The sequence below is a fragment of the Ursus maritimus genome, unplaced genomic scaffold (genome assembly GCF_017311325.1).
Source record: "Ursus maritimus isolate PB19 unplaced genomic scaffold, ASM1731132v1 scaffold_18, whole genome shotgun sequence".
Taxonomy (NCBI): domain Eukaryota; kingdom Metazoa; phylum Chordata; class Mammalia; order Carnivora; family Ursidae; genus Ursus; species Ursus maritimus.
Window position 1 is genome coordinate 2,931,603 of NW_024424230.1, and position 12,484 is coordinate 2,944,086.

The 12,484-nt window shown below is 47.7% G+C and overlaps 1 protein-coding gene across 1 annotated transcript in view; it reads left to right on the forward strand.

The window, feature by feature from the left end:
* Nucleotides 1–12,010, forward strand: part of LOC103658418 (zinc finger protein 516-like) — a 68,047-nt gene extending 56,037 nt beyond the window's left edge. The window contains 2 exon segments of the mRNA XM_040632434.1: nucleotides 194–261; nucleotides 7,857–12,010. Of these exon segments, the coding sequence (XP_040488368.1) occupies nucleotides 194–261; nucleotides 7,857–7,916 (128 nt within the window). The 3' untranslated portion in view covers nucleotides 7,917–12,010.
* Nucleotides 12,011–12,484: the final 474 nt, after the last annotated feature.

Consider the following 12,484-nt stretch of genomic DNA (forward strand, 5'->3'; position numbering starts at 1 on the left):
AAAGAGCAGTGGCCCCAGGCAGCTGTATCCAGTCTCTTACTGTAAGTGTTGAAGTAAATTGGTGCTTTCCGGCCACAGGCGAGGCGCTGGTGTCTTTTCTGTGCCAGTGCTTTAGCTGTAAGAGCTTCGCGTCATGTGCCGTCGTGGCGAAGCTGGCACGCTCCTCCCTTCACGCACCCCCTCGTTCCCACAGCGGCGTCAGGCTCTCGTGGCCTCCGAGGGGCCGAAGCCCACGCCATCCCCGCAGATGCCCCCAAACAAGTAGGTCTTCCGAGTCATTGGCTGTCGGGTTACTGTGGTCGCCGGGAAGAGACGTGCCGTGGTGCTCAGCACAAAGGCCCCAGTGGCTTTTTCTTTTTACCAGAAGTGTACATAGCCGTGTGGCTTTGACATAGACCCCAGCCCTCAGCACGGTCTGGGGATGAGCAACACACCCCGGCAGCCGTCGCGGCCGAGATGGACAAGGACGCGGCAGGTGCACGCAGCTGCTCTTGGTCCTGCTGGGGGTGAGGACGTTGCTAGAGACCCGAGGTGCCTCGCACACTAGGGACCCCTGCTTTTCTCCCCAGCGTGTTTTTGTACAAGTTTGTTTGAGAACAAGTTTTGCCGTCTTTCTTCACGGCGTGTCTGTGCCCTGCCGTGAGACACGCCGGGCTGGGTGTGGCACTCCACGGCTGTGTCCGCTCCTTGATCTGTTCCCTGCCCGACACATTCGACCGGCATTGTCGCCGTGCACGGGTACCGTGTACATGTGCACCTGACACGTGTGGCCGGACATGTGTGGCCTTTGTATGTCCACACGCCGTGGCCGCACTCTTGCACACGCTGATGGAGTCTTCCATGTGTGCTCCTAGGTTGCGAGGCACACACTGTCCTCAGTGGCCTCATAAGTTGTCCTGGGCTGGGAGCTCGCCCCCGTTCTGTCCCCTCACAGAATGTCCCTCCACTCTCTCCTCCCATGGGCATTTTCCGTTGACATTCTCGCTTTCTGACGGATTCTGTAGCTGCACACTGTTCCCTTTGTAAAGGAAGACGCGTTTCTTTGCCTCCAGGGCAAGCATCCAGGCCCTGTCGCGGGGTCAGCTCAAGCCCGTGGGTCCTGTCCCGACAAACAGAACCACGCGCGGACTCCTGGCTCTTGAGGATGATGATGGTGTTGGAGGCGCCACAGGACACGCAAGAGCCCTCCTGGTTTCCCTGGAAGGGAAGGTTGGCAATGAAGCGATCAGTGACACGGGCCACGCCAAGCGAGGGTGGACCTCACACAAACGTGGCCTCATCAGCACTATGTGCTCGTGTGTTATTGCAACTTTAGAATTCCTGTTTGTTGCTAAAAAGCCTTTTCTTCGTGTGTCATCGACAAAAGGCTTTGTGTGTTACAGCTTTTCAGTCAGTGATTTCTCTCTCAGTAAAACTGATAGTGTTAGAATAGAAAGAAGGTACTTCACGATGCTGTGACTGTTCCTGAAATAAGTACCATCTGTCCCAACGTGGAATTGAAAGATCTCTAAACACGTGACCTCAGCTCGAATTAGGTAGCATGCTCCTTTTTCACAGAAATAAACCCCCTTGCGACAGGAGTCACTGCGGTGTGTTTGCGGGTCATGGTCGCAACGAGGTCGCGCCATAATTGGAGATACAGATTGAGATGAGAACTGGAGTCAGTCCAAAGTGTTCGTGGCATGTAGGTGACCCGTGAAAGCTCCCATAGACGTGGTTTTTTGATGAGAGTGTTCGGTGGGGTGGGAAACGCCAGGAGACCCGCGAGAGCTCCATGAGGCTCTTCAGAAACACCCACCGGGTTTCTTTTTAACCGTGCGTTGATTCTACTCCGGCCTCTTTAAAATGCACAAGTAGGTCAACAAGGCCCATCACTGAGACTGTGTTTTCAGTTATTTCTGTGTTACTTGTAGTTACGCTCGGAATTCGTGAGTTGTTACTCATCCTTGATTATGATCTAGAAAAGACGTATATATATTTTTGTCTTTGTCTCTGTGAACTCAAGTTCTGCAGTTTTATACTTAATACCAACCGATGTGTTGACTTCACGTTCATAGGGATGCACGTTACGTGCTGTAAGTAGCTGTTCCCTCTCGGTGCGGGGCCCTCCGTGGGTCAGCTGTCCTTCTGTCCAACCTTGGGACAGCGCTCGCCCAGGCCTGTGACCCTGACGCTGCGCTGGACTGATCTGCCCCTCCCACGGTGGCTGCTAGTTTGCTTAATTCCACATTTGAGATTGTGGCCCCTGGTAGGACTTTTTGTCCTTTGTTACATTTAAAGTAGCTTTTTTTTTTTCTTTAAAGATTTTACTTATTTAAGAGAGAGCACGAGCAGGGGGAGCTGCAGGCAGAGGGAGAAGCAGACTCTCTGCGGAGCAAGGAGCCTGATGCGGGGCTCGATCCCAGGACCCTGGGAATATGACCTGAGCTGAAGGCAGACGCTTCACTGCCCCAGGCGCCCAGGTCCCCGTAAAGTAGCTTTTGTTGATGCACCGCTGGATGTTCTGGTTCTCTAAGAAGATTCCACTTCTTTAGCAAACTTTGGAATTTAAGAATTCCCAAGGGGGTGTGTCTGCCAAGATAATTGAAAACCACATTCGTCACAGGTACAGGTTTAAATCCTGGTATTTGTCTCATCCTGTAGTTCTCAATGTTTAAAAAAAAAAAAATCACAATTGCTGTGTTAGATTTCGGGTACAACCCCGATCCGTGGACCAATTGTGTGGTTGGTTGTCTGGAGCAGGAGCCATGCTGTTCACCAGCCGGTTCGCTCTCAGGTTAATGTGTCCTTTCCTAACATTAAGTCATTGATATTTAAGTATTATATCAGATTCTTTTCTTGGGACCTTTAGAAGCTGCAGATCATGGTTTTTTTTTTTTTTTTAATCATATGACATCTTATATTCATGCAGAGAGCATGTGATGTGATATTTAGCGTTAATGGACTTTAACAGATATAGTAGATGCAAATTCAGTTTTAAAGTTATCATTGAGTCACTCATTAACAGTATTTATTGAGCACCTACTATGTGCCAGGCTCTGTAATTCTAGGGAGACAGTCAGAGTATTAGGGACACAAGGTAAATATTTTTTCCTGCTCTGCTGTTTCTTCAGGTCCCGGGGGCGCGGTTTAGACAAGGAAACAGGGCAAAGCAGCACAGCAGTGATGGTCCAGTGGCCATACGGTGAGGGTCCTGGGACCTGGACGTGGGCATGTAGGAGACCGTGTGTGTGGGGGGAAGCACAGGTTCCCTTGGAGAAGCCGTGCAAAGGTCAGCGGTGCTGGGGGACGGAGAGCCTCCTGAGGGCGGCGGGGAGCCCTGAGCGGGACGGCGTCCTCGGTGTTGCGTCTTTAAAAGGAGAGTCGGGCTGGACGACGTTCAGATGTGTGATGGCAGCGGACGGTGGCTGGGTCATCTGTGTGAGATGCAGGGCCCAGGTTCAGGTGGGGCTGGTGGAGAGAAGGTGTTTGGGCACAGGGGGTGGGGTGTGAAGGAGGGGAAGGGACTGAGTTGACCCTGGTTCTGGCTGCAAGCGCCCGCTCTCAGCCTGGAACTTGGCAGGACGAGCAGGACAAACACCGGCGTCTGGTCACATCTGAGCCACGTTTGGGGCGCTTCCTGGGGATCCAATTAGGAGTGTCCAGCGGGAACGTGAGTCTGTGGGTTTGAGGTGGCGAAGGACGAGCGGGTCCTGGCAGAGGAGCTGATGTGTGTGTAATAGCTTCCAACATGGAAATCCAGTCGCAGTGAGCGAATTCCACTTTCGGAAACTAAACAGTATAAACTGTCGAGATCTTGGGTTCCTGAGTAGGAAGCTCTGAATGTGACTCTGCACCCCGGGCGTGTGACCTCATGCCGGTGCCCGGGTCTGTGCAGTAACGACAGCAGCACGTCTCTCCGTGCTGTGAAAATACCGTGGGAAGCGCGAGCCATGCACTGTTCTGCGGGGCAGCTCCTGCTGCCTGTGACTCCAAGCACGGCCGCTGCCCGCCGTGACAGCAGGGGACCTGGGCGCACACGCGTGGACGCCACTGCCCACAGGCCCATCGGCGGGACGCCTGCTCGCAGACTGAGCTAGGGCACGAACCCTAACAGCGTCCTCTTTCCTTGGTGTCTCCCGGCTTTGTCAGAACCTGGTAGTGTGCTTGTCAAGGCTCTTGTTTTGTCTTGTTTTAGGGACTAGTTGCTCCTTAAAGGGAGGATGTATCATCGGAGAAGAGTATTGTCACCTCGATGCAGGACCCTGGTTCGCTGCTCTGTGCCCAGAAGACCTCGAGCGCTAGGCAGGCTCTGTGTTACACCTGCAGCCACACGGCACCCTTTCTTTGCCATATTAATACCCGGATTTAGCTAGTTCAGACAAATCATGATGTCCTGGGTCTCCGAGTGAGACAGTCCGTCAGGCACGGGGTCCGGGTCCAGGTCCAGGAGCCAAAACAGATCTGATTCTGTTGGGTACGAATGAACAGAAACTTGGAGGAGAAGTGAAATGATTCTCTTTTGATGTGTTTTTTGGCAGCACTCTCTTTTCCGTCCGTACACTTGTCAACGGGCATTCCTCCCACAGGTGGAGTGTAAGGGATCGCTGAACACTTAGGAGCGCAGTTGTGGGTTCAGTAATAGTTTCTAGAAGGAGGCTCATGGTCAGGGTCTCTTCTGCAGGCATTTACTCTCGCAGGGCGTGGGTGCTGGAGGGGAGGAGCTCTCCGCAGCGGGGAGGCATGGCCACGGCTGTGGGCGAGTCATCCCCGTTCTGAGGAATAAAGGCCCCGCTGTTTGTGCATCTCGTGTTATGCATTGAATTCCGATCACGACGGTAGCTAATATTAGAAGCAAAATTCTAAATGAGAGGAGGGCTTCATGCATATTGTCACTTTCAAGATGCTTTGTCATGGATTTAGCATGACTGAGTAAATGTTTAATTTCTGGTAATCACCAATATTCATCATTAGGAAGAACATTTTTTGAAAGTAGAACGCTACAGTATGGGTATCATTGTCCTATGGATGTTAGGGGGAAAAAACTAGGAGGCTTGTGTGTGTGTGTGTGTGTGTGTGTGTGTTGTGAAGAAATTGTTTTTTCTGTTATGTGGTTAAACATTAGAAATTAATATTTAGAACCAAGAGAAATGAACCCTCTCTCCTTGCAACCCCCTGGTTTTTGGATTTAAAACACCAGACTGACTTTTGCTGAAATAGGAAATCTGGTGTTTCCGGTGTGTTTGGATTCCCTGCCAAAATTTAAAGACTGTGATTAATAGTTTATTTCTTATTATTCTAAATGTTACTTTAAAATAGTTAAGCTAGAGAAATAATCCATTAATCAAAATAAGGGGAAATGAGAATATAAATGGGACCCTAACCAGTCTCTTGTTTAGCTGTGGGTATTATAATGCAGGTGATGGAGAAGTCACGTAGTGGCCATGCTGGAATACACGTGCAGTCTGATTTAGGATCACTGTGAGATTCAGATCAGATATCAAAATCCAGCTCTGGTGTCTAAGCAGGTTTCGTATTCATAAAACCAAACAAACATCTTAAAACACATTATTCATTTTTCTCTTAAGTCAAATGTACTATGAAAAGTTGTGAACGTGAGGAGTGATTCGTCCAAAGTGCCACGCGGTCATGTGGCCCACGGCTCGGTGAGTAGAGGTCGCGGTCAGGAAGGTGTGTGCAGCATCGTGAAGCATTGAGCGCCATGCCACGTGTGTCAGATGCTGGTCGTGTCCCCCTCCTCTGAAGGCTGAGAGGTTTGTGTGTGTCCTGGGAGGGTACAGGCTTTCTTCACGTTTATGTCATCAGCCCCCCACACATGAGTATGAAACATCCCCTTACCTTATAAAGACAAAAGGGAAAAAAGTTGACCTCATAACGTTGCAGAAGTCAATATCAGTCCCTGGAACATTGAAATGGAAGATAATTATTTCCTTTAGCATTATTGAAAAGCCCACAATTCACACAGAGGCAAAAAAAAAAAAAAAAACATTTTCTGAAAACCTGTTTCTCATTTTCTGAGTACTTTGTCTTGTAGGGGGGAGAAAGCAAGCTGTGTGTGCTCAAAATACTATGTGTGCACTTAAGTGTTTCTGTGATTCCTTTCCTCTGTGGCTGCATTTCCCCTTTGCCTGATTCCTCAGGATGAATTTCTTTCATTTCCTAAAAAGCCTGTAGGACAGCTGTATTGAGTAATAAAATGTTGGTCCCAGTGAATCTGTAAGTCAAAATGACTTCCTTAAAGAATAAGATGCTATTTGAATCTATCCCTTCTATTTTAAAGCAAAAATAGTTATCTCTGTGTCTAGATTTATGGACTAAACTTAGCTACCTAGTTATTAGGCGTTTCCAGATTTGCAGTCCTTCTGAAACATTTTTAAAACTTTCTGAGCTTTGCTATGTAAAACTTCTGTCCTTTATGGAGGGAGGCCCTTCCTCCTGTTACCTCCCTAATGGCGTTTTTTCATCTGCCCTGTGCAAGTTTGTGTATCCTGGTCTCGAGGAGGAGAGGTCTGGGCGACTGTTGGGGGTGTAGTCCGTGTTGTGTGTACAGAATGGACACTGTGTAGAATGGCCAGCAAGATTTGTTTGTTACGTGCAATTACTTTGCAGAGACTTCCACGGCCATTCACCTAACAGCTAACAAGAACCCTCATTTTTCTCTTGGCAAACACAAAGGCCATCTTCCTTCCTCGAATGTATCCAGAAGCAGTTCTAAAAGCACCCTGTTGATGAATCTCTCCGTGGTGTGATGTCGCTTTGCAAAAATGTAAAACCACGTCCTCCGCTTTCCTGCCGGAAATTCACCATCTACTCGAGGACGTGGAGTGACTGTTACATGTCAGATAAACTTCTGTCTGTGCCACTGCGCCCGCCCCCAACCCCTGTGGAATTTTTGTGGAGTACCTTACTGGACCTCCTTCAGTGATGATTGTTGGGTGTTGCGAATGTAGGGCTAGTTCTAAGTGGGAGCTTTCTGAAACTATTAACTAAAGAGAAGCACTTAATTCATGATGTCAGCCAGCCCCCCGCCCCAATTTCTAGGGTTCCTAGAGGCATAGCTTTATGCCAGTTAGAATTGTATGAGTGTGGTAGTTTATGTATGCATGTTAATTTCAAGCGATCGGTCTCACTTTATCAAGACTTTAGCTGAAGGTTAATGCAGTTCAGTAAGATTAATCTTGCCCTGTTGTTTTTGTCCTCAGATCGTAAACCCCATTGTTCAAATAGCGATGCTTCAAATGTCATTTGAGAGCCTTCTCTAAAAGCTACAGGCTCTCATTTATTCCCATTTTTATCTTGCAGTGCACTTGACTTTAGAATACCCCTTCTGTTTTTCCAACATGGTAATTATTTATGGAAATTGGTGAAAGCACTCTCGGTTCTGACAGACCTATGTGAGAGCTGTCCTTTTTTTTATTGTGTTTCTATGGCCCCCAAATTCAGCCTTGTATTGGAACTATCATTCACCTGTAAATCCGCTTTGTACTACAAAATTCTGCTTTTCTGCAAATCCTCCCCAATTCCATCTGGCCACCTTTTAACCTTCAGAGCTGGTTCAGACACTGTTATTTGCCATTCTTACATGCAAAACAGAGAAGTCTAACGCTTCTCTCTGGTTCGCTGGAAATGATTATTTCAAGCTGCCTCAGTAAGGCAAGAAGGCCAGTTGAAAATCTCTCCTGCTTGAGCAAAATGAGTTACTGCTGAAGTCAGGGGTCTTCGCTGACCTGACGGGGTTGCTGCGTGAAGGTCATTGTTTGTGTTCTCGGGTGTTGATAAGGAAATTAATAGGAAAAATGCACTTAGACACCAAAGGCAGAAATGAGCTTTTCTGTTGTCTGCTTTTTCTCATCCAGGGGAGAGACCATTCTAACCCAGATACCGTCCAGACAGTGCCTCTCAGAAAGGGAACCTAGAGACTCGTTTCCAGCGTCCCCCAGTGCCCCGTGACAGCCGTTAGCAGCCCCCTCATGGACGTCCCAGCAGTGACCCTGACCGCCCTGTGGGAGAACAGCTGCAGGACTCCCGACCGGACGCCCTGATCCTGGAACCGCCGTGCTGGAGTGGAGACTGAGGGGAGATGCTTCTCCTCCCTGTGAGACGTTTAGAATGAATGAAGACGGTCTGCTCTGGACTCACATGTAGATATTCTCTATGCATCTATGTGCTCATCGACCACAGTCCCCTATTTGCTTATAATAAACAGTGGTGTTGGCAGGCCCAGTAGGAGCACGTCTGAGACACTGGAGAGAGATTCTCGCGCGTGCCGGAGGGACTGAAGACGATGAGCGCCGTGCAGGAGCCGCCAGTGCTCAGGAGGACTGTCGGGTGATGTCAGGACACGCGGTGCTGGAGCAGAGCTTGGTAGCGTTAACACCACGGCCTCTCTGTGGCGTAGGGGGTATTTAAAATCGTCCGTAAGCGAGGAAGGAGGTAGCGTTGGGCACTGTGGAAAGCACGCTCGGTGGCGCGGGGCCGCGACGAGGTCCTAACTGTCTGGTGGCCTTTGTGGGCCATGGGCGTTTCCTGTTAGCTCTTTCCGTCCTTCCCATCATTTGTGCTCAGCCAGCCCTCAGAGGAAGCACATCTGTGGGAGCGCTTACGTTCTGCTTTGGAAAGAGCTAGTTGAACACTAAGACACGCAGGCTTCTTTGATTATTCTCAGGACCTTTTTGTAACAGGGCTACGTTCTGCAAACTGCTCACCAAGGAAGACTGCCCGTAAATTCTCTAGCCACTGAACCCTCCTGGTCTAGACCCGCTTTAGTGATGGCGGGAGAAACCCTGAGCAGATTTGGGGGCCCTGGTGCCCTGGAACTCTCTGCTCTCCCTCCCTCCCTTCCTCCCCCCTCTCCCCTTCCATCTGTCCCTCCACCAGCCCAGCAAGTAGGTGTCTTTTCTTCTTGGGCCTGGGGACCTCCGTAGGAGGAGTACCTTCACTCCCAGAGCGTGGAGGTCCCCAGGCCCCTGGGTGGGGGCGGCTCTATTATATACCTCTTCCTCAGTCCCGCAAATGCAAGTTTTTGTGGTGGGGGTTAAGGCCCATAACAAAGGATCTTAAACCGTGCAGTGTACGCAGTTAAAATCGTATTCCACAGATATAAATATTTTCTTTTCCTGTTACCGTGACACTATGTGTGATGGTAATATTTCTGAGAGTTTCAGATTTTTGCACATATGATTTTATGCATTATCAAAAGTTACTGCTGCCTTGAATGAAGATGTTCTGTGAAATTTTTTGCAAAAGCTTTACTAGGTTTTTTTTAATTGTGAAATTTTGTAAAGGCAGGAAATGGATTAAAACGAGCATGCTAAATATATTTTTCAAAAAAGCAATAATTTTACATGTACAGAAATTATCCTAACCTTTAATACTGGTGAGAGCGACAGTTTACTTAATACAGTAATGGATTAGTGCAGTTTTTTGTAGAAAATGGGCTTCTGATACAAAGATTTGTTTAAGCACGTGCGCACGCGCACGCACACACACAAACCCTAAAGTGTGGTTTTCCTGTTGTAATGATTTGTTGAATTATTATTATATTATTATTATTGTTGATGTTGTTCTTAGTTAATGTTTGGTTCTGGATTCTACTTGTTACTGAATTTAAATTACTTGAGGTTCCGGTTACTTTGCAACACTTGCAAACTGCAGTGTAACCGGCTAGCTTCTCATACATATGGATGTGCACACACGTGTGTACACGTATGTGTGTATATGTAACGTTTCTACTTATTTTTTCCTGATATTCTTACACCAGATATGTACCAGAATGATCTGTTGTGTCGGTGTGATTAGGAGTGTCCACGCAGATTGTTATCGAGCAGCTGTAAAGTTATTTTGAGCAAAGTCGCAGAGACACATTCCTCTGTTCACCTTAGAAATCAGAATGCCTTTCTGTTGACTTATGTTTGATCATTTTGATAGTTTCCCCAAAGTGATAATTTCCACGTTTCATTTTCTCGGCTGAAAGTGAGTAGTGACAGTTCAGGAATGCACAGGGGCTGCTGATCCAGTCCTGTCTGTTTCTCTGTGTTCTAGCGATTAAAAGCAGTTCTGTACCCAAAGTGACACGGAAGTGTCGTGTCCATTCTTCCTGTTTCGGAAGCGGTACCCGGGAGCCCCGCCAGCAGTCGGAGCTGCCTGGTGGCGAGAGGGGAACGCGCCTGGGGTGCCGTGGGCTGAGCGCGCAGCCTGAGTCAGCGTACCGAAGTGTGTGCTGTGCAGAGTGCAGAAGTAGGTCTCCACGTGACTAAGCGGACGGAGGAGGACGGACGCTCCGAGGATGCCGCCCTCCGAGACATGCCGCTCTCGGGCCTGACTGTGGTTTCTTTCTTCCACTGGTCATCAGTATTGTTGGGTTTGTTAATGCGTTGATGTCTGTTTGACCATAGTATTTAATATGATTTGTGTTTTCTTATTTATTTAGCCAATATGTTTTGATTCGCTTTTTTTCGAATGGTAATTTCCGCATGATCTCTCCTGTAAGTCACCTTCTGACTGTTACAGACTCTTTCTACTACCTCTACCGACCTGCTGTTTCCTCGTTTCTTAACAGGATTTTTACAGTGTTGGCGTCTAATGTAACTTAGACAATAAAGGGTTTGGTTGTCTACACTGCAGCTTCTCCGTGTATCTCCCCGCCCCGCCTGCGCTCTCGCTGCTCCTGGCGCAGCTCTGTTGGTCTGGCTCTCCTCCTCCCCCTCTCCACCTCCCCGCTCACGTCTCTTCCTCGTTGTCGATGTCAAATAACACAGAAATAATAATAATGAGCTTATAGGAATCTTTCAGGTTATTCACTCATATTCCTTAATTTGAAGAATGAACATTTAAATTCTCTGAAAAATCAGCTGGTAAGCCTCTCTCCTGGGACACACTCAGCCCTTCCACCACTTTCCTGCCTGCTTTGGGAGGGCCTTTTGGCATCTCAGATGGATTCATTTCACGTTGGTCAGAACACAGTACAGATCTTCAAGGCAGGTGGCTTTTGCCTTTCCAGTTTTGAAAAGTATTAAATGCTTTTAGAGGTCTGGTCCCTCCAATACTTACTTACTTATTTTTGAAACCAAGAAAGACACTGGTTTCCCGAAAAGCACGTGGCCCAGAAAATCGCTCGGTTACTAATTGCACGCAGCCGCTGGGTCAGGTAAAGGGATGTGGATTTTGCCCGGTGTGTCGAGAGCCAGCTTCAGACTCGGCCACTCTGTTACGGGTTGTGTAACGTTACAGAAACATCTAGATAAGGGCACATGCACACGTAGGTGTAGTAACTGAGCACTGCTTTGGGATGGAGATAGTGTTGAATGCAGCAAGAGGTGCCGTCTCTCTGGGGCCTCCCATGGAGCTGCTCGTTCTTCCCACTGAGACAGAGCGAGGGAGCGAGAGCGTGCTCATAGCCCACGGGATGAGTGTCCCCTGGATCAGTCTGTACCCAAGACACTGCGCCTCCTGGATTCTCATGGCCAGATCCCCTTTACCAACATGCCTGCTTTCAAGCAAAACACGATCACCCCCCAAACCCCGAGAGGTTTCCGTGATGTACAAACAAGAGGGACTGTATTTGTCTAACTTTTCCTTCCCACTTTCTAGACGAAGTAGCTTTTTACTGCTTTTAACTTTGGTGAGTTCTAAGTGCAGAGCATTTTGTTCACTGAGAAAAAGAAAACTCACAGGCCAGGACTCCCAGCGATGGTTTAAGTGCACTCCAGGGCCCCCGCACGCCTGTGTGACGGGACCGAGGGAGAATGTTCATTCTTCATCAACTTTGCTAATTATACTTTGAGGCAGTAAAATGCAAAAGACCATAGAATTTGTATTTCTTTTTTTTAAAATACAATTTATAACATTATATTTTGTACTCTTTATATTAGAATTTGTAACTAGATTGATGTATTTAACTCTATTTCTGAAAAAATAATTCAATGTTTCAGTTATGTGATAAAAATATTTAGATAAAACATATTCATTCTATTGGAATTTGAAATCAATAAAAAGATCTTGGAGTTCTTGAGATTTGTTAAGACCTTTTTCCCCGGTTTCAGGAGGTGGCCTAAATCCTTTGTCTTGATCTGTGGTTTTCTATTTTCATTGGCAGAACACAAAGCAAAGTGTTAGCGCTCTTTCTATTAGCAGAAGAGTTTTAGCATGATTCACAAGATAATTCATCTAACACTATGTCAAGATGGCCAGAGAATTTTTTAAAAATCTTTTGTAGACTCCAGGGTGTACACACTGTTTGTTTGTTTTGGAAGGTGGCGATGGAGTTCTCATTTTCTCCCGCAGCTCATCTCTTCGTTCCCGCACCAAACGCACACACCATTCTCACTCTCGCCATCTAAGCCACACAGGACGTAAGGGATGGACACAAAAGGAACCCCCAGTCAGATGAAATGATGGCATCAAGAACTTGGGGGTCCAGAGGCACTAACGGAACTTGAATTTAAAAAGATGAGAAGTGTTTTAAAGTTAGAAGGTATAACTGTGT